This window comes from Ochotona princeps, chromosome 8 (assembly GCF_030435755.1).
Source record: "Ochotona princeps isolate mOchPri1 chromosome 8, mOchPri1.hap1, whole genome shotgun sequence".
NCBI classification, from domain to species: Eukaryota; Metazoa; Chordata; class Mammalia; order Lagomorpha; family Ochotonidae; genus Ochotona; species Ochotona princeps.
Window position 1 is genome coordinate 64,092,151 of NC_080839.1, and position 21,992 is coordinate 64,114,142.

At 53.2% G+C, this 21,992-nt stretch overlaps 2 protein-coding genes across 3 annotated transcripts in view; one reads left to right on the top strand and one right to left on the bottom strand.

Moving 5' to 3' along the window:
- Positions 1 to 139: 139 nt before the first annotated feature.
- CIMIP2C (ciliary microtubule inner protein 2C) lies at positions 140 to 13,824 on the bottom strand. The gene is made up of 4 exons (XM_004582657.3): positions 13,705 to 13,824; positions 2,520 to 2,781; positions 1,667 to 1,779; positions 140 to 359 (listed from the first exon to the last, which is right to left on the bottom strand). Exons 1-4 carry the CDS (start codon positions 13,776 to 13,778, stop codon positions 215 to 217), a joined length of 594 nt encoding a protein of 197 aa, XP_004582714.1. The 5' UTR covers positions 13,779 to 13,824; the 3' UTR covers positions 140 to 214.
- Positions 13,825 to 16,434: 2,610 nt separating this feature from the next.
- The window catches only part of OTOF (otoferlin), a 74,568-nt gene continuing 69,010 nt past the window's right edge, over positions 16,435 to 21,992 (top strand). For both annotated transcript variants that reach the window (XM_004582655.2, XM_004582656.2), the window contains exon 1: positions 16,435 to 16,513. In XM_004582655.2, coding sequence (XP_004582712.2) covers positions 16,435 to 16,513 — 79 coding nt within the window. The remainder of the gene's footprint in view (positions 16,514 to 21,992) is intronic.

Sequence of the window (21,992 nt, forward strand, 5' to 3'; positions counted from 1 at the left end):
TCTAGCAGCTTCTCCTTGGCGGAACAAGGGGTGTCTGCACACTGCTTTTCGTTGGCTTGAATCCCTTGGGCTGAACTTGGCACAGGCCCTTAATTAAGCTACTATGCTGCTGGGGCCACACAGGAAAGACACAGGGGGCTCTCATGGCCAACTGCTTTATTCCAAGCCAACCAACCTGATCAAGGCCTGGCTGTCTGGTGTCAGGCACTGGGCCTCATGCTCTGAATTCAAAGTAGCAGTCTCGCGTCTGCCGCTCCTGCGGGGAGACCCTCTTCCCTGAGGGGAAGGCCTGGGCGGTCTTCAGGTTCTCCGGGGAGACTCTCAAAAGGTGCCACTTGTCCTTTGGGCTCAGAGGAGGCCTGGAGGGTGAGGATCAGAGCCAGAACTAAGCCATGGTGATGATACTGATGACAATTAGGATGATAATGGAGATGGTGATGATGACAATGATGTTAGTGACAGTAATGATGATTACGACAATGGCGATGATGGTGATAACGAGATTATGATGACTGATGGTGGTGACGACAGTGAAATCATGATAGTGATGATCATGAAAACAATGCATACGTTGGTGATGGTGGTGACAGTGATGATGATGGCAATGAGGATGATGACGCGGTGTTGCTCATGGGATGGAGATGGCACTCCAGAATGAGAAGGACCTGCCCCAGGCCACAGGGTCAGTCAATGATCCTCCTACCTCCAACCACCTGATTAGCCCCTTGTGTTATGTGTGAAATGCTCACCAGCTGTGTGGGCTGCAGGCAGTTTGGAAAAGGGACAGATTAAAGTTTCCCAGGCTCCTCAAGGAGCCAGGAGGCGCATATCCAGGCCAGAGTGATCTGAAACGTAGACCTGTCCCAAGACAGACTCACCCTGTCTCTACGGACAGACTGGCTCCTGGCCACACCAAGCAGTGTGGATGGGCCAGAGAGTCTTGGAAGAGACACAGAGTCTCGCCCAAATCCAGCCTCCAGCAGCCGGACCCCAGCATTGGCCCCCCAGGTCATCAACAAGCAACAGTTTCTCTTTACCAAACGAGCCCAGACAGTGAAATCCCTTTCCTGACAAATCGGTAAAGGGCACGGAAATGGTTGAGGCTCTGGACCCTTGGGGAAAGCAAGGGGTCCATGTGGAACTCTGGAAACCCTAGACCTGTCCATTGACCTGACAACTGCCCCTGGGGTGGTAGAGGGTTGAATGGTGGGGGAGAGGGGGAAGTGCGCTCTGGGAAGCCCTCCTAGCTTCCCGGGCCAGGCTACAGCAGGACAGAGCTGGCCTGCTCTAAGAAAGAGTATCTCCCATAGAAAATCATGTGGGAGGGTGGAATGTGGGGCGCTGTCCTATCTAGAGTGGACAGTCAGACTTTCAGGATACTTATTACTGGCCAAGCATTGTCTATGGGTGGCGCTGAGCCCCTGACTCCCTGCCCCATGTAGTACCCGACATATTCACTAGAGGGCAGCAGTTCCTTGCTGCTCCCAGGGACTGTGTGTATGGGGTAGCTGCGAGCTACATATGCCAGGACACGAGGGGCACTCTTTCTGGCCCCACCCCTATGGAGCCCCGGCTCCTGCCCCAGGTGCATTGCAGGCTCTCAGTCCGGGTGTTCAGGCAGGCAGATATCCCGGGCAGCACAGGAGCCCGGGAGGCTGACACTTACAAGTCGGTGGGGATGGGGTAGCGGTCCTGTTCCTTCACAGGCAGCACGAAGTAGGGCACCCGGGGCAGCATGCCCGTCTTGTCTCGATAGTAATTCCGGTGTTGCTGTGCCAGCTACAGCTTGGCCGAAGGAGAGACAACATGTGGGACCTCAAAGATTTGTGATCTGGTGCTCAGCTGTGCCCAGATGGGCAGGAGGGTATCTAGCCCCAAGTTGAGCCTCAACTTGGGTCCCCACAATTGCTGGGTCCCTGACCATCACTAGCCAGCTAGGTGTCCTCTGGGAGCCTCAGCCCTTATTCTGATGACACCTGCCATGCCAGCTTTGCTTCAGAGCCTGAGACCAGGCACCTCCAAGCATGGGAACCCAGCTCAGTGGAGTCCACGCAGCCCCTATGCAGCTGGCGCAGTGTGAGCTTGACCTAGATTTGCCTGTCCCTCTCTTGCCCTCCCTCCTGGCAAGTTCTGGGTAAGGGACAATCACAGACCCATTGAGATGGTCCCACAGTCCCTCAGAGCCCAATGCCGTCAACCCTGCCCTGCCCCCCGCCTTAGTTCAGGAGCATAGGTGTGGTCTTTTACTCAGGCACAAGGTGCATGGGGTCCTCCAGAAACTCTGAGCAGTGACAGAAACAATCCCAAAGCCCCTGACACCCTGCTCTACCAGCACCAGGAGTAACCCATGACATGGGGATAGGGGCAGATCAGGGAGGTATGGGCCTGGGCCCTTGCCTGTTTCCCACTGGTTTAGGGGCTCCGTAGGGTACAAGGTGTCCCCTGATACACACACACACACACACACACACACACACACACCCTGCCTGGTACCCCTACTCACAGCAGAGGCCGCTCACCTGGTAGAAGTGAGCAAGCTTGGCAGAGCGGCTGGCATCCAGGTTGAAGCGCGTGTAGATGGGTGCCAGTCGGCGTGCCCGGCTGGGGACGAGCACCAGGCCGGGGTCGGAGGAGGAGATGGTGGGGAAGTGGCTGCTGCGGTTGAACAGAGCCTGGCCCTTCGCCATGGCTGCAAAGCGTTGGTCCTGGAAGTACTTGAGGGTGGCGGCCCCATAGGAGGAGCCAAAGGAGAAGGCCACAGAGGGAACGTGGCCTTGGTACCTGTGAGAGTGTGGAGAGGAGGAGGAGGGTGATGAGGCCAGGGCAGGGGGAGTGTATGGGGAAAGGCACCACATATCAGCCAGAGACTCCAGGGTGGCTTCTGAGAGACTCTGTAGCAATCCACCATGTCAGTGGGGTCCTGCAGCTTCCCTGGCCTTGGCCAGCTTCCCAAGATATATTGAGCACCCCAATCGAATTGCCGGACTCAGAACCCTAACCATGAAAAGACAGAGGACAGAACAAGTCAGTCAACTACCTCAGCCATATGTTGGCAGTGAAAAACTGGGCAAACGGAGACTCCAAGATGGACTATGTCAATCAGTGGATTCTTCAGTGACCTCATCGTGCTTGGAATGGCGAGATTGGCAGCGATTCATAACTGTTGAACTATCAAAACCTCTTGAGCAAGACCCTTGGAGCATGCCCCACATCGGGGACCTGGAATGGGTGGGAGACTGGGTGGGGGGGTCTCCCTTTATCTCCTCCTTTACCCCAGATACATGACAAAAACAATGTGGAAATAATAGTCTTACCCACTTTCCTGTAGCCCTTGAACGTTTTTGCCCTAATTAACTATGTAAAGAATGTCAAAAATAAAGAAAAAATATGAAAGATATATTGAGCAGGTGCAAATGGAAGTTTCCTCCCCCCACAGAAGTCTCTGCCCAGATGGCCATCTTTAGATGCCAGGACATCTGGGCAGACCCTGATCCAGACAGTCCTTCTCTCCTCACCACCCCAGCCCTGTGGCCATCTCATTACAGAGCAGAGAGAACCTGAGAAGGAAAAGACGAAGGGGGACCAGTGTCAGACCTGTCACAGCCAAAGCTGGGGCCACTCCCCCACACCACAGCCTCAAAGCGTCCCAGAGACCAGAGAGCCTGAAGTCGGCTGCCACCCCCAGTGAGCACCAGGGAGGCCCTGTGAGGTGGGGAGTGGAGATCCACGGCGACACCACCTGCCAATGGTCTAATGGGATTTGCTGGGAGATAGCCTGAGACTGGTTTTGGCAAAGCAAAGAGGGTGGTGGTAGCAGCACCCCAAGGACATGGGCAGCAGACTTACAGCAAACACGAAGATGGTGGCCCCAGGCACCCCCTCACTCCCCATCCTCTGACTTCCATGTTCCTCATGTCCAATCAGCCCCTGAACCCTGCAGCCCCTCCTGCACCGTCGGAGCTCAGGCACAACCACCAGCTACCCAGACCATGGCCTCAGTGGCTATCTCCCTTCCTCCTGCAGACTACATACACCTCCTACAGGCACATCCTGAGTGCATCTATGGCTGGAATATGAGATTGTGTGTTCCCAGGGTGGCACAGGTGAGAGGTCCTTAGTCCTTGGGGATGTGCCCTCAGAAGGTCATTCTCTTTTGACCTTCTGAGTTCTCTCTCCATCATCACTCTCATCTGCTCTCACCCAGGAGCCAAGCATACGGGATTACCCCATTTGGGACCTGAACTTCTGAAACTGAACTAAACAAGCCTTTCCTTTTTACCAAGTTGGTCTCCTTAGGTCCTTCAGGACAGCAAGGAAATGCTGGTTAACATCACTTGGCATCGCAGCCACCCGTGATCTGGCCTTGGCCACCCTTCCAGCCTCATTGGCTGACCTGCACCCCGGCCCAAAGAACCACTGTGGGTCTCTAGAAGTGACACTCATTCTCTTCCTGTCCTGTTTTTTTCTCCCATTAGGATGTCCAACCCATAAACCCCAACACCCTCTAGCCCCTGGTCTTTGCCTCCCAGATACTGAATGGTCCTTCAAGATCAGCCCAGGGTCACACTCTTTTAAGAACCATCAGCTCTACAAGGGCTATTGGGTCCCGTTCCCTCAGGCATCCCAGAGCCCCCACTGTTAGCCATGTCTCTGTGCTGCCACCTCACTTTCCTACACGGCAAGCTTTGTAGGGGAGCAGAGTTTGGTCACATTTTATTCATGGCTGCACGCCCTGGATCTCAGCTATGGATCTGGCATGGGAATCAGGGATGGGAAGTTGTTTACTTAACAAAGTAAAGGATGCAGACTAGGTGTTGTGGCATTGTGGGTGATACCACCACTTGGGATACCGGCATCTCCTATGGGAAGGCCAGTTCTGGTCTCAGCTGCTCCAGTTCCGGTCTAACTTCCTGCCATTGCACCTGGGAAAGTAGTGAAAGATGACCCAAATGCTTGGGTCCCTGCACCTACGTGTGAGACTTGATGGAGCACCTGGCTCCTGGCTTCCGCTTAGCCTAGCCTTAGTGGTCTGACACATCTAGAGAGTGAACCAGCAGATGGAAGATCTGTCTGTCACTTTTCCTCTCAAATAAGCAAACATTTTTTAAAAAAGGAAACAACACATGATCACCATGTCTATAGCCTAGATGACATTTACAGTTGGACCTAAAGACCAGTGATGGTGCTCTAGGGAACCCCAGTAGATCCCCCAAATCACCCCCTCCATGGAGGAGTATGAGTCTCCCCTTCTCTCACTCGCAGGCCCTCTCCTGATGCTGAAGTATGCTCAGTGAAGCCCCAGGAAGTTCAGGCAGCCTGCCTGGCCACAGCAGCATCGTCAAGTGGCTCAGAGCTGCTTCAGGCTCTGTCTCCACACTCCATCTTTAGGAATGGGGTCAGGACTAGAGTCAGAGACGCTCACAGCTCTGCTTGGAGGGGGAGAGCTTGGTGACAGAACCAACCAAGAGGTGAGTGAGAGAGCAAAAGCAGCCCTGCAAGCTGGGGCTACTTGAGTGTGAGGCGTGGGGAGCTCCGGGCTATTTCAGACAGAGCCGGGAATAGCAGCTAGGTGGATGTCAACTGCAGAATAGAACATCAATGTTATAAAAACCTGTCAGAATGAAGCGAATTTAAGCACCAGAATCAGGGGGTGGGCGGAGATGGGGGCACACCTAGCCAAGAATCTCCTTACAGCAGCCAGCTCCTGGCACCTCAACCCAAAACAGGTTGCAAACACAACTCACCTGCCTGTCTCCATCTCTCCCCCCACCACCTCTCTCTTCATCTCTCTCTCCCTCCTCCCTCACCTCTTACTCTCTCTCATTACCCCTTTTTCTCCTTCCCCCAACTCCCTTTTTCCTTCTCTCTTCTTTACATGAAATTCTTACAAACTAATATATCCTATGATTAACTGACATATATCTAAAATCTATTTTTCCATTGTGTTTCTATTTCTTTTCAGTTGAATTCTAGTAAAATTAAACTTTATGCTTTTCATTTTGAAATGAAAATATAATATATCCTACTGTAGCCCATTTATTTTTTTGTTTGTTTTTTAATTATTTATTATTTTTAATTCATTAATTACATTGTATTATGTGACACAGTTTCATAGGTACTTGGGTTCTCCCCACCCCTCCCCAAACCCTCCCACCATGGTGGATTCCTCCACCTTGTTGCATAACCACAGCTCAAGTTCAGTTGAGATTCCCCCATTGCAAGCGTATACCAAACATAGAGTCCAGCACTTATTGTCCAGTCAAGTTCAACGGCTTCTTAGGTATACCCTTTCTGGTCTGAAGACAGAGCCAGCAGAGTATCATCCCAGTCAATTGAAAGCTCCAACATACCATCAGCAAAAATTTACATCATTATCAACATACCGTATGATCCAGCAATAGCACTCCTAGGAATATATCCAGAACACTTGTTCTATGAGAAACCAACATGCACTCCTATGTTCATAGCAGCACAATCAGTAATTGCAAAAACATGGAAACAACCAAAATGCCCATCAACAGAGGATTGGATAAGAAAGCTATGGTTCATCTACTCCATGGAATACTACTCAGCTATTAAAAAAAACAAAATGCACTTCTTTGTGGCCAAATGGGCCAAACTGGAAACCATAATGCTAAGGGAAATGAGCCAATCCCAAAAGGTTAAATACCACATGTTTGCCTTAATTTAAGATGATATGATGTTATGTATAACATGTTATGTTATGAATGTTATATGTTGTGTATAAACTAAAATTGAAATGTAAGTGAGGTGGTCACAGAAGGTGGCTAGGAGCCCATTTATTTTTAAACATGTTTATTATTTTTATTGGAAAGTCAGATTTACAGAAAGAAGGAGAGACAGGGAAAGATTTTTCCATCCACTGGTTCATTCCCCAAGTGACTGCAAAGCTGGAGCTGAGCCTATCCGAAACCAGGAGCTTCCAGGTCTCCTCTGTGGGTGCAGGGTCCCAAGGCCCTGGGCCATCCTCCACTACCCTCTCGGGCCACAAGCAGGGAGCTGGATAAGAAGTAGAGCAGCCGGGACATGCACTGGTATGAGATGCTGAATGCAACGTGAGGATTTAGCCACTGGGCTACTGCGCCAAGCTCTTAGCGAATTTCTTTGAACAGTGAGAGTAAAAGTGAGAGAGAGAGAGCGAGAGAGAGAGATGGGGTGGAGGCAGACAGAGAGAGCTCTCAATCACTGATTCACTCCCCAAATGACCCCAACAGTCGAGGCTGGGCCACACTTATACCAAGACATCTATCCAGTTCTCCCTTGTGGATGTCAGGGACCCAACCAGTTAAGCCATCATCCACTACCCCACCTCGCGAAAATGCCTGTGAGCAGGCAGCTAGGAGAGCTGGAGGCAGGTGCTCTGATTTGGCGGGGAGGGGACGGGGCCCAGCCAGCAGCTCAGCCACCAGGCCAAATGCATTCCCCAGTATGCTTGTCGTTCTGTGAAATGACTTCTGTCTCCCTATCCACCCAGCCCTTGGCCTCATCTTTGATCTGAATATAACATAGAAGGTGAAGTTTTCACCAGATGCTGAGCTCCCCTAATTCTCGAGTTAGAGATCTGAGCGCTTTATTATATTCTTCTTAGGACACTGGACAATTTCTAAACAGCAGAGCAGGTGGCATCAAGGCACTTGCAGACACCATGGCCAAGCCCAGCCCACTTGGGAGTTGCTGAGTGCCACACTGGCACCTGCATGGGCACGGCCAGATCCTGCCCAAGTCAGACCATGATGCAGGCTCTAGGGCTGTTATATATAAGGAGGAGGGTGGCCCATTCCAACCAGCAGGGGTGGGCGGAGCTGCAAGGATGAGTGAAGTTTACAGAGTGTCCCAGAGTATAGCAGCGGGAAGAGATGGGTCTGGATGGGACCCCCCAGTTCTTTGTCCCCTCTGCTGGCCACCGAGGAATGCATGTCATAGAGCCAGCACTCTGTGGGCCTCCCCACCAGCACACTTGTATCTGGTCTCTGCGCTTACTGCTAGGCTTACCACCCTTTGCTCACGCTGTTGATCCTCAGTGCCTGGCACCTACCAAGTGTTACCATGTGCACTGAAGGAGGGAGAAGTCCTCGGGCATTATTTGAAGAAGGGCTAGGGTGGGATCAATGTTGTGGCACAGCAGGATAAACCAACCTGCGACACTGGCATTCCCTATGGGCAATGGCTCTAGTCCCAGCTGCTCCACTTCCAATCCAGCTCCCTGCTAAAGCACCTGGGGAAGTAAGGAAAGATGGCCCATGTGTCTGCAACCCTGTCACTAATACAGAAGACCTGGATGGAGTTCCAGGCTCCTGACTTTGGCCTGGCCAGCCCCAGCTCTTGCTGCCAATTTGGGGAGTGAACCAGTGTATGAAAGATCCCCACCTCTCCTTTGATCTAACTCTGACCGAACCCTTCTCTTCAAATAAATAAATATTAAAAAAAAAAAACAAGTGGGACTTGGCTGTCACGGGCAGGACTGGCTGGCAGAGAGCTTCCCGCCCACAGTACTGGCTTCTCTGCAGAAAGCAGCTAGAGCAATACTGGTGATATGGCATGGTGATTCTCTCAGCCACCCCCAGGCTCTCTGCCACACTCCCCTGCTCCCTGCTTCTCCTCCCTCTCTGAATGCCAAGATATTTGCAACCCAATAGAATAGAAGTCCTCCGCCTCAAGCCTCTGAGCCTCCAGAACTCTGTCCAATTTCCTTAGAGGTGTGTGTGTGTGTGTGTGTGTGTGTGTGTGTGTGTATACCACATGCATACCCCCAGCTACATATTCACATGATTTTGCACTCAGCAGGCATACTTAGCAAGCTAAGTCAAGTGCATGTGCCTTGGTGGACCTTGACCTGTGTAGATCCTGTGGAGCCCTGCTGGTGGCCAGCCAAGCTGGAAGAGTAGGGCTGATGGGTTTGTAGGGTGGCATAGAGCAGTCCCAAAGGAGGCATCTGCCTTTGGGTTGCACATCCTCCCCCTCATGTCCCTCCCATCAAGTCTAGAGTCCACAGATTGAAGGCCAGAGATAAGCCAGCCAGAGTCTGATCACAGGTGGTTCCTGATGCCCGCTTGGGGTCAGGGTATGCCCAGAGCACACTGCTTTCCCGTCTCCTACCAGCACCAGCCAGCCTCTGGGCTGCCACCAGAATTAATTACCGCACGCCATCGGGAATCCCACAGGCAACCTAATGAGCTAATTAACTTGTTACTGTCCCCAGTCCACAGTGCACCGCCTCCCCCAGAGCTCCCTGAGGACAATTCAGATGAGATCCTTTCCCCCAGCAAAAGCCTGCCAGGACACCCTATTGCCCACCACATGAGGAACAAACTGGGCCAACTGCTCGGGACCCCCCGCCAGGGAGTCATTGATGCTTTCCTATTCTGGCATTGCCATTTGAGCCACAGGAACTGTCTGCTGCTCTCAAGAGCTGTTTCTGCCTGAAGTGTCCCACCACCACCCCCAGACCCCTCTCTGCAACCACCCCTCAGTCTCCCCATCTCCCCCAGCACTTCTCTCCTTTCCTGAGGTCCAAATCCATTTGGAACATCCTCTGGGCCTCGGATCTCTTCTGACTTAGCCTTGAGACCCTGGCCAGCCCCTGCAGTGCACAGCTCTTGCACCTTGCACCAGATGCCATTTTACAGCTGCACCTGTAGACAGTCTTCCTTCCGCAACAGCAAGCCCCTGGGAGACTGTATTCCAGCAGGTGCTCTATATTTGCTAAGCTTGGACCAGGAGCAATTTCTAAGGCCTGGGTTCTCTTTAGGGCTCCAGGGACCCCTGAATCCTGGTTCTCTGTGGGTCCCCACTTCTTTAAGGTAAAATGAGAGGCGTCGTTGCCTATCAAAAAGGTCCAGCTCCCTTGAACTGCTCAAAAGTGAGTTCCAGGGAAGAGATGGGCAGGAGCTAGCGTTTGGAACAGAGGACCCTGGAAAGGGTGAGGGAGCAGCAATGGATCGTGACCCCACAGGAAGAGAAAACTCTGCTGTAGATAAGCAGACCCCCCCACATGCATCCCGGAACACAGGGATCAGGGCTGCCTTCAGGGTAGGGTCTGGAGGTGGCAGGGCCAGCAGGGACTTTTGACTTTCTCACTTCTCTACTTGGGGATACACCTGCTCCTTTGTCTCTGATAAGAACTAACAGAAGACTGCTGATTGCCAGGCCCCAGTCAGATCCCTCAATCTGGGAACAGAGTGCCATGGAGGCTGGCACAGGTAGCAAGGTCCACATTGGGAGCCCCTTCTTTAAATACTCAGAAAACAAGCCAAGGTCTGCCACTTTAACAAGGGCCTCTGTGTGGCAAAGGCCCCACAGAGATGCCCAGATAAGCTGGATGCTCCCGGGAGGGTTAAAAATTTCTGAAGCTGAGGCTCAGCTCCAGTCCCACCAAGTGCAACAGGGAAAGGGGCTTGATGGCCAGTGTTGACTCAAGTGTCCATGGTGTCAGGACACACAAGCCTCCCACACCTGTCTTCCCCCAACAGGTGAGACCACAGGTCTGTGGAAGCTGCAGGTGCACACAGCACTGTATTACAGATGGGTGACTCGCTCTGGCTAGAATGAGCCTCAAGAGAGGAGCCAGACAGCTGCTGCATGGTCAGGAACCTGTCAAGTCTATTAAACCAGCCAGAGTGAAAAAATGAATTGTGGAGCTTTCAATGCTGGTTAAGACACCTGCTTCCCCGTCAGAGTGTCTGGGTTGGAGGTCTGCTTCTAATTGTGACTCCAGATTCCAGCCAGTGCAAACCCTGAGAGGCAGGAGGGATGGCTTAGGTAGTTGGGCCCTGCCTCCCACATGGGCACTCACCCCTCCCTAATGATCTCCCTACCTTTTTCTGTTGTGTATGCTCAGGATGACTTGTGCCTGCTGTGTATACATATGGTAGCGATGCTAGATGTATGGCACTTTCCTCCCGCAGAGGAGCTGCTTGTTAAACATGCAACAGCACAACATCGAGTATGTGCACCTGTCACACAGGTACACTCTCTGTGGGACACCCCTGCCCCGCACTGTCCTGATGATGGCAAGGGTGGGATGCACTCATTGGAGCCCAGGCCAGTAGCAGAGGTGGACCAAACTGCCAGATGAGATGATGGGGGTAAGGGCTGGACCCATGCCCTCCTGCTCACTCCCAGTGACCAGGAGTTGTGGACACCAGGACAACAGCAGGCTAAGCATGCTGGGTGGCCAGCTGTGTGTTTGCAGTAAGAGCCTAGGGAAGAATAGAGAGAGGCAGAGAGCAAGATCCAACCTGTCGGCCAGCCAGAGACAGAGATGCTCCCTGGAGTCAGCCTCCTCCTTCCAAAAGCCTTCCAGCCTTGGGAACTCTGACCCAAAAGTGCCCTACTCACTGCAGGATGGAACCCAGGGCAGGCACCCCCAGAGGAAATGACCGGCACTTCTGCCATCTCTTTGGCTGGCGTCAAGCTTCAGGGACGTCACAATGGTGATAGCTGACGATGGTCATGTGCCAGGAACTGTGCATGCTGACCACCTTGCGCCTGCTCATCTCCATCCCAAAGACTAAGGAAGGGAGTTATAGAGAAGATAAGGACCGTGGCGCTGGGCAAGATGGTGACGGAGTCAGGCTGCAAACCCAGGCAGGCTGGCTGAAAACCAACTCTCAGTGGTCCCACTCTATCCAGGCCGAATGGGAGGGAGGAGGTGTGAGAGGGCCAACGAGGCTTTGGGACGATCCCTGGAGCTTGGGGGGGTGGGGGAGAGCATGGGAGGGGGTGCTGACAGCACAATAACTTGACTCAGTAACCTACAGAGCCCTGAGCAGTGCTCATCCTTCACTCCAGTCACTGTACAAATTTAAACAGGTTGTCAAGGGCCAGGTACAGAGCTGGGGTACACGGGGCTTTCCCCCCAGGATATCAGGGCCCTGGTACCTGCCCAGCTCTGTCCTCACCAGGGTGGGGTTCAAGCAAGTGTGGCCCCCTGCCACTCATCCTGGACTATAGCGACCACAGGGACAGGAAGAGGCTGGTCTCTCACAAATCTCTGCCACACGGGGTGATGTGAAGGATCAGAAGAGACTGTGCTGAACTCCCAGAGATTAACATTTAAAAAATAATCTGAATGTGGTAGGGAGTCTGAAATTCTTCAGTGAAGATGATAAAATTGCCAATGAGGGAGCGAGCATTTAAAAAAAAAAAGACACTCGCTCCTGGTTGCTGGGAATGTTTAAGGAGAGTACATCCCCGCACTACCCCTCTTCCAACCCACCTCCAGAAAGATCCAGATAAAACAGCAGCGGATGCAGGCTCAGAGGCTCCTACTTGCTCAGGCAGGAAGCCTCCTCATTTACGATCTACTTGCCATTCTCGTATCTGAATCAATCATAGTGTATCCTGCTGGCTGCTTTTAACAACCACAAGTCCGGTCCCTTACAGACAGCAAGTGGGGCTGGATGGCAGGGCAGGGTTTGCAGCAGCCCCACCCAGGCCATACACCTTAGGTTGCAAATGGTCAGGGAGTCAGGTGAGAGAAGAGGTTCCAAACACCACCTGTGGGGCACTTTGGGAAAACCTCAACGCATAAAAACCAAACTTAACCCTCAGCACCCGAGAGCTGCGTCGACACCACCGACCGCCCTGCTGCAAAGGTGGATCTGACCATCCCCTTTGCACCCTTGCCTTTCTCACCAGTATCATCATAACACCTGCCACCTTTCCAAGTCAGCGCTGTGGCAAAGCCAAGAATTACAGGCAAAGCCTCAGCCACCTTTTCTAACACACCTGGTCAGGCTTCCAGAAATGACTGTGACCTGCTAAGTCAGCTTTCGCTGGAGGGAACCCCAGCTGCTTTGGGGGTGTCCCAGGTCAGAGAAGGGTCCTGTCCACAAAGGGCTGGCTGGAGCACTAGTCCCTGTTCCCTGTACTAGCTCCAGAAATGGAATCAGCATTACAACCCCTCAATGCCTTTCCTGGTCTGAGTCACAAGAACCCTACTCGGAAGAAAACACAGCACAAGGTTTTCCCCCTCCCTACTCAACAGGCTGGTCACTGGCAGAGAGGAGGACCCCGCCCCCCAACACACACACACACCCTAAGAGGCAGCTGAGAGCAGGAACAGCTGATTTCAGGAGAGAGGGGGCAAAGAATGGGTGAGAACAGGCCTGCCTGCCTTGGACATTCCTGGGGTTTGTCACCTGCGTTTGAAAACTCCTAAGCAAGCAAGGTAGCTATGGCGGCAGGGGTAAATTGCAAAGTGGGCATTTTGTGAGCAAAAGTGAGACCAACAAGAGGGCTACCCACAAAATGATGGCAAGAGAATGCTCCCACCTGCTCGCCTCCCTGCACGCCTTTTGCCAAGGAGCATGGACTTGCCAGCATGCCCAGCACTGTCGGGGCACCGGAAAAGCCTGCCCTGTACCCGGACCTGACCGGTGCAAATCCAAAGCCCCTTCCCCTCCCCTGACCCCGACCCAGTACACGAGGGTTTCATAACTCACCAGGATACAGAGGAATCAGGAGATTTCCCCCCAATCTGCAGCACCCCCTTCCCCACACCGGCTGTTTGTGCAACCCCTAATGTGGGGCACCACGCTGGGAACAGATGCGTCCCCAAGGAGGGGCTGCCGGAGTTTCAGCGTCAGAGGCTGCAGCTTCAGCAAGCTGGATGCGGGCGGCACGTCCTGGGGCTTGGACCGCCTAGGTCAAGCAGGGCCCCTGGCGCGGCGGTGGCCTTACCCGGGCATGAGACCAGGGGGCACGTAGGCAGCATTGAATTCGGTCAGCAGGGTGCCTGCACTGCGAGAGGCCATGGTGGGAGCAGCGGGCACAGGGCTGCCCGACTGACCGTAAACAGCCCCGCGGGTCGCCCGGCAACCAAGCACCTGGCAACGGGGTCGGGCCCCCGTGGGGTCATTGCTGTGGCCTGGGGCGGGGGGGGGGGGGGGGGGACGGGGCTGGGGCAGATCCCAAGTTGCGCTGTCCCCATATGCTGGCCCTCGCGCAGCCGCCTCTGGCTTGCACAGTGGTGAAGTTGTTTGTGGTCCTGCTCCTCAGATGCGGGACCCGGAGACCCCGTGGGATTTGTCCCGTGTTCTGTTTCACCAGCTCTAGACACCCAGGTGTGGAACCTGGCAGAGAGAGTGACAGACTGGGGCGTGTGCCCAGAGCCTGCTCCAAGCCCTAGCCCTGCTTTTACTTCTTCTTTTTTTTTTTTTTTTTTAACTCCTAGTGACCATCCCACCTGAGCCCATGAGGCCTAGCACTGGGGGTGGTAGCTTGGGGTCAGCGTCTAAGATGCCTCGTGCTTGTGACAGGGACCCTGTCCCTGCCTACCCACCTCCCAGTACTGCAACCCTGCGACAAGGAGAAGGCACTCTGGCTTTGGCCTTGCTCTCTCAGTTCTTGCCCTCAGGGGTCAGGCACGGGCGAGTGTGGATTTCACGATTGGACTATGTAGAGGCAGCTGGGAAAAGAGCACTGCTGAGTTCACAGGCGGCTGTTGCTGCTACTGCTAGAATTCTCCCAAGACTTTCCCTGACAGCTAACAGTGGAAGGGAGACAGCCGGCAGGGGTACAAGACAGAAGACCCAGTGAGGACTGCTGGCGGAAGGGTGGGAGAAAGGGAGAGCCACAGGTAAGCGGGGTTGCAAGCCCAGGCAAAGGCGCATCTGTCCCGCCCGGTGCACGCAGGCAGATCTGCTTCTGGGTTCTCCCCAGGGACCTGACTGCAGTAGGAAAAGCATCCACAGACCTTGTTAATAAGAGCTCTGCCGCCTGTTGTTGGGAAGTCCCCACCTGCTGCCTGACAGCCCTCGCCGGATGTGTCTGCCTAGATTGGACTCCATCTGTCATTTCTGCAGGAGTCTAGGCCTAGTAGCCTCGGTGCTGGAAGTTCCAGCAGCCATGTGTGACATTGGTTCCTTCATGGGTTCCATTCTGGGAAGCTAGCTACACACATGAGTTTCAGAATGTTTGCATCGAAATTAATTTACCTTTTAATTCCATCTTTCCCACAAGTTTTCTAAAGTTCTGGAGTATAAAATAAAGTGATCCAAACAGGTGACAGACAGGAAAAAGAAAATTTCAGAATGAGAGACCTGGGTTGCATTTCAGGGCAGGGCAGGTGACTGGGAAGCCTTCATGGTCTTACAGTGGTACAAGCAGGTTCAGCGGCATACCACTCCTCACCTGGATGCTTCCCCCAGAAACACAGATTCCCCAGGAGGTCAAGAGGTCCCCCAAATGCATGACACCCTCCACACCCAGCAGAGACATGCGGGGGGGTGGAGGAGATGGAATCTTCCTGACAACTACCTCCAAGCCTTGAACACAAACCACCTGCTGATGGAAGATGCTCGGGAACTGAGTTCTCTTTTAGGAGAAACATTGAACACATTTTTTTCTCTTTTACTTTTCTTAAATTAAAAAATATTTAATTTATTGAACATGCTTGTTAAGTTCACTTGTATTCAATAGATACAATATTCTAAAGCATTCTTTTTAAAAATATATTTATTTATCTATTTATCAAAAAGGCCAAGCTAGAGGGAGAAGTAAAAAGATAAAAAGAGAGAAAGATCTCCCATTTGCTGATTCCCTTCTCAAATGGCTGCAACAGGACATGCAAGGACTCCCCTTGGCCTCCTGAGTGCAGAGAGCCCAGGAGCACCCTCTTGGGGGCACAGTTTCAGAGTGTGGACAGAGGTGGGACAAACACATTCCATCCTTCTTGTACAACTGCCGTGTCTCACAGGCCAGCTGCCTGGAAGATACCTGACATTGCCTGGCAGGTGCTGGCTTTCCAGCTGAGAGACCCAGGGCTAGGATTTCTATGTATATGGCCTGTCCAGGTGGTCAGAGCTTGGTGACCAACCTGACTGTGCAGGAAGTGACATGGGTCACACACACACACACAGCCAAACACTAATGTGACAGCCGTGTACACCAATTGTGAAGTCTCTGATCCCCATGGTAGAGGATGCCCCCGCCCCTAGCCCACCCTGCGTGTGCTCACATCCACCTGCACCTGCCCGCTCCTGCTGACAGAGCTTGCTGAGGGCTGGGCAGGTGCCTCAGCTCCAGGAGCTGGGAGAAGACACCTGAAGCTGGACAGGGTTTTATCTGGGAGCTGCTGAATAATGAATTTCAGCTCAGTCTCTGTGCTCCCAGACTGCACGCTGGTGTACAACACACACACACACACACACACACACACACACACACACACACACTGGGCTGTCAACTTGGAGGGGCGGGAGCTGGCGGGGCTGGAGGCTCTGTGCGTGGTTGCTGGAAGGAGCAGCTCCCTCGGTTGCCTAGGTCTCTGTGGGCAGCGTTGCAGGGGTGCAGGAGGAGGAGGAGGTGGCTGCTGCGGCTGGCAGAAGAGGCAGGCGTGTGTGCTGCTCCACCAGCTCTGTTCTTCCCAGCCGTTCCCTCCCTGGCAGTGCCAGGCTCTTCACGGCCAGCATGGCCCTGTTCATTCACCTCAAGACAGTCTCGGAGCTGCGGGGCAAGAGCGACCGGATCGCTAAAGTGACTTTCCGAGGTAGGGGGTTGCCCAGCCCACACTCCGCTCTGGAGGCTGGTGGGGCAGGATGGTAGGGAGCAGGGTTGGAGGGAGGCTGGACGGAGAAGTTCTTGCAGGAGCTGGGGAGATGAGGGAATTTCCCCAAGGATCAGGGTCCCCTGTGCTTTCGGGTTTCCCCTTGCGATCACTAGTGTGTCAGGGTCTGGCAGAGCCTTCTGGAGCTCTCTCTGCTCATTTTTCTCCCACCTCCAGGTTGGCCCCTTTGGGGTATGGAGTGGGATAGGGGCTGGACCTGGATGCCCAAGGCTGCCTGAGGTCAGGGCAGCTTGGGGAGTCTGAGCCCAGCAGCAGGGCATACTGTTGGCTTCTTACCAACCTCTGTGGGGGCGGGAACCCTGACTCTCCTGTGTCCACGCTCTCCTGGTCCTCTCAATCCTGAATCCTGTCATACCAGGGCTGGGGGAAGGAAGCCATTGGGGGCCCACATCTCCTGGGCCAAGAGGACCAGTGGGCAGAGAAGTGAGGGTGTGTGTGTGTGTGTGTGTGTGTGTGTGTGTGTGTGTGTGATATAGAGAAGACGGGGGAATAGGTGCAGCGTGCAAACCCCTAAAGCAGCACCTGGCCCCAGGCTGGAGGCTGGCAATCATGAAGGGCTTCTGGGAGGAGGCAAGAGTTTCCTGAAACCTGTGGAACAGCAGGAATGAGAAGATAAGGACCTGGCAGGCAGAGGATAGAGTGCCCAAGGCTGGGAAAGGAGACCTGTATCACAAAGGCAGAGAGTCCAGAGCTGTCCATGGTGGGCACAGAGAGGCAAGGTGGATATAACAGCAGACTTTCTGTCGACTAGAAGAAGGCAGACAGGAGGGGTGGGCTCCTCCCCACCCCAGCCCAGTGACTGTTTCCTCCACAGCACCCTGGAGTTGTGGATGCACCTGCTATCCTGTACCAGCTTTAGGACAGACAAGCACATCTATCCCTGCTTGGAGTATGGCCCACAAGGCAGCTCATGTTTGGCAGTGAAGTTCCAGATCCCCGTACTATTGTAGCTAGGCCAAGTTAAGGTGTACACACACCCTCGTGACATTGGCAGAGGGGCCAAGACATGGTGTTCCAGCTTAAAGTAGCTCATGCCAGTTGCTTAGTCCTACAGATACTGTAGGGGAGCTCCTGTGTCTGCGTAACATCCCCCTATCTTTGGAGGACAGAGGCTGGCCCTCTATCCTAGGTACACCTGACAGGAGTTAGCATGCCAACCACCTGGACCCTCCCTGAGTGGAGAAATCCACTTCAAGTGTTTGTGGGAGGTGCCGGGGCCAGAGGTCCTGGCAGCAGGACTAGAGGACATAAGGGTCTCTAGAAGCAACTTCGTCATAGCCCAAGGCTCCTCAGCAAAGTACCTGCGACATTCGGCGGCAGTTACAGTTGCCCCCCAGGAGAGCAGCACCAACAGCAAGTCAGAAGGACCCCAGCACATTCCAGAAGTTTCCAAAGCATCTGATGACACATAGAACTGCCAATGTCAGAGTAAATACTCTGAAGGAAGAAAGGAAAAATAGATGCCAGTGTTTAGGTGGCAGGAATCAGCCTGGTTACTGGGGGTGGAGGAAGTTGATTGTGCTGGATGTTGGACGGGCAGGTGTAGGAGCAGTGAGTGGAGATAGGGATGCTGCGGCTGTTCTGGATAAGGGACTGACAGGACCTCAGGTCAGAGGGACCTGAAAGGCCAGGGCAGTGGCTGGGAATATGGCCAAGATTCTGAGCCTGCTGGTGGCTGCCCAGACTACCTGACTCCAGGTTAGATGCAATGGAGGAGTGCTCCCTCTGTGTAACAACCAGGACATGTACCTGGAATCTTCTCTGCCAGTCATGGCAAAGGAAGCAGAGGACCCCACTACTGGGCCTGCGCCTTCCTCTCTCGGAGGTTGGGGGCGGGGGCTGACAACCCGGCATGCAGCAGGTAAAGGGGACACTTGGTTGCAAACCACCTCCCACTCCCTGTCCTTCTTCCGCCCATCTTCCCAGCACCACCCCTGGGTTAGCTTCTGGATCCAAGGCCCCAGGTGGGTGATGTCCCCACCTCCTGCCATTCAGTGCAGCTGAGAGCCCATGTGGGAGGCAGATACAGTGCGGGGAATAGTCCCCAGGCCTCCCCTGGCTCTCTCTGCTCTGGGGGAGGTGTGTACATCCCACAGTGGGAGTACCTGTTCATGCCATCTCTGCAGCCACAGCCTTCAGGTGTGACTTCTCCCCTGTCCTCCAGAGCCAACAGGGACCATCGCCCCCGCTCCAGTTCACACAGCCTCTCATGGTCGCATCTCTCTCCTGCCCCCAGCCCCCAGCTCTGAGCTTCGTTGGTCTATATTGCAACTTTTTATAGTGAAAGAGCCTAAGCATACATAAGCACAGTTGAGCAGCACAACAGCCTGCCTCTCTCCCCTTCCAGTGACCATGATCTTGAACTTATTCAAGGTCTCTCACTCCTGTTCCACTTGCACCCCTTCCCACTCCCACTCCAGATCATTTTGGCCACAGGATTTTATCTGCAAATAGCCAGTAGATAATGACTCCAAGACCCCTCAAACTTCATCATTGCTAAAAGGCGAATCACAACTCCCTATACCATCCAACAGCCAGTGATCAAAGTCCCATCATCTCATCAGTGTCAATTTTTTAAAAAATACTGATTTTTTTTTTAAATTGGAAAGTCAGATCTACAGAGAGAAGGAGAGACAGAGAGAAAAATCTTCCATCTGCTGGTTCACTAGCCCAAGTGGCCATAACTGGTGGTGCTGAATGGATCTGAATACAGAGCCAAGAGATTCTTCCTGTTCTCCCACACAGATGCAGGGTCCTGAGGCTTTGGGCCATCTTCTATTGCTTTTCCAGACCACAAGCAGGGAGCTGGATGGGAAGTACAATAGCCGGGATACGAACCGGTGCCCATAGGGGATGCTGGCTCATGCAAGGCAAAAACTTTAGTCACTAGACCATGCCCATCAATGTAATTTTTAAAAATAATTTATTTAAAGCTTCATTTTCATATTTTACACACCAAGTATTTATTTAATGACTCATTCTTTCTTTCATTTACTCACCCAGCCAGTGAATCTGTGCTGAGGGCTGTTGTGTGCCCTGAGGCAGGGTGGGCAGCAAAAAGTGGGGCAAGTGTGGGTCAGTGCTCAGGGCACCATCAGGGTGAACAAGCAGACTGTCGTGGCAGCCTTGGGGCAGCTTGAGGCAGGGGCTGCCCAAAGAGGGTGAGCCAGGGTGAGCTGGAGGAGGCACTAGGGGAGGGGAAGGGCACTCAGCCACCCCACTCGGAACGTGTAACACCAGATGGGGATAGGCAGGGTCCAGGAAGGTGTTTAGACTGAGCAGAGGGGATGAGCCTTCATAGACAAAACCCATGACAGGCCCCATCGGAGACACAGAGTAGGGGAGTCAGGGTAGGGCTAGACAGCATTCTCTGCAGGAGCCAGGAAGCTAAGCTCTGACCTGGGGAGGAATTTTCTGGAAGCCAGTAAGGGTTACAGGAAGTGGGCCCAGGGAAGAAGCTGGGGTCTTGTGTAGGCAGAGGCCCTGGGGGTGGCAGGAGGAGTGACCTGGCATCCAAAAAGGAGGGGCAACGCTGGGATCTGGGGGAGCACGCAGGAGGGCAGGACCTGGTGTCTCAGAATGAGAGGAGTATGGTTTGTGGCTCTGGGGACCACAGAGGACTCAGGGAAGGGGCCTCAGTCGATCCTTACACCAGTGGCCAAATCTGCCAGACGTGGAGGGCTGGAGCCAGCCCCACAGGGGTGAGCAGGCCGATGAGCCACTTTGCCAGAGGCAGCATGGTGCTCAGCACAGGGCAGGGGCAGGAGCAGGTAGTCAGTGAGCACAGGGGTCCCAGGGCAATCTACAGTGCAAGCAGTGCCAGGCAGAGACCTGTGTCTCCTACCTGCGGGTCTTGAGACAGAGGATATGGTGTGATCGTCTTTACCCTGTTCCACAAGACTTCTTTCTGGGAAGACTGAGCCGCTCTCCAGGCAACAGATTCCACAGTCCTAGTTTCTGTTTAGTGTTTTTCAAAGCAACGGGGCAGCCCCTGTTCCACCGAAGTTCACGTTTCATTCACCAGCTTATTTGAAAGCCAGCAAGGAAGATCAAGTCAGAACGGTATTTTTACCCAGCTCGAGGGTGTAACAGCAGGCACACTCCCATTCTGCCTCATCACCGTCCCCATCTCTGGCACAGAGCGGGTGCTCAGCACAGCTTGTGAGTCAATAGGACCACCAGCTCTCCATCTGTCCCTGTAACAAAGGGACGGGGACCCCGCAGTTGCTGAGAGTGTGGCTGGCAGCACGCGGCGCTCAAAGAGGAACACCGTGCCGTTGCCCACCCTTTGCTCCTGGGTCTGAACAATGGGAACCAGAATGAGCAGCCACTTCCAAGACCAATGGGGTGTCTGGGAGAAGGCTGGGGTGCCACAGAGCCAGGAAGTACCAGCCCTGCCCTGCCACTGACTCATACACGAGCCTGGGCTTCCACTGTGCATCTCTGGGATGGTAAACCAGGAGGTGCACATGGCATTGGAATAACAATTTGTGCAAAATGAAGGATTGGAGGTGGAGGGGGGCCGATGCTTGGTTAAGAAATGGAGGAAGGAAACAGACAGCCTCCCACTACTGGAGGGGTCCCCAGCACCCCACCACATCTGGCTCGGCGAGTTGATACTGATTTCCAGGCTTGTTGCCTAAGGCACTCAGCTGCTTTCCTAAATGACTCTTCTTGGAATTGAATCTCTTTGCTCCTGTGCAATCAACTGCTGTTCTGTGTTCCTCACAGGAGGAGAAATGTTATTCAAGAGATCATCATGAACAGTTAGGAAGGAAAACCATTAAGGGTCTAGGAGATTGGATGCTGTCGGAGACTACCATGACCCAAATGGCATTTCTGGGGTGTTACACTCCCAAGCCAAAAAAGTATATCTGTGTTCTTCTTCCATACTGGTGGAATACTCGCTCACTGAGACAGACCACAGGCTGAGCGGTTAAACGAGCCTCATGTTTCCAAAACCTGGCATTCTCCAGAGCCTGCTCTCTGACTACAGTGGAATCTGATTAGAGATCAATAAGATAACTTACAGCTTTAATCATTCATGAGAAGGAAGAACACAAATTAAACGATAATGAAAACATGGCAGTGTTTAAAGGTTTAAATACTTACAGCAGGGAAGAAAAGAGTAAACTCTGTCATTCACATTGTGGGCTTAGCAAGGTATCCAGAGAAATACAAATGAAACCCAAGCCTAGAAGTAAGTTTGCAAAATGAAAAATGTCAGACAGCAAGCAAAAATAATCACATATTTTACAATTCCGTTGAAGTGATATGTTCAGGATAGGCAAATCCATGAAGACAGCAAGTGGTTGGACAGTGACCAAGGGCTGGGGGCGGGGAAGAGGGAGTGACAGCTAGCAGGTGTGGGGTCTCTTTCTGGGGTGATGAGATATACTAG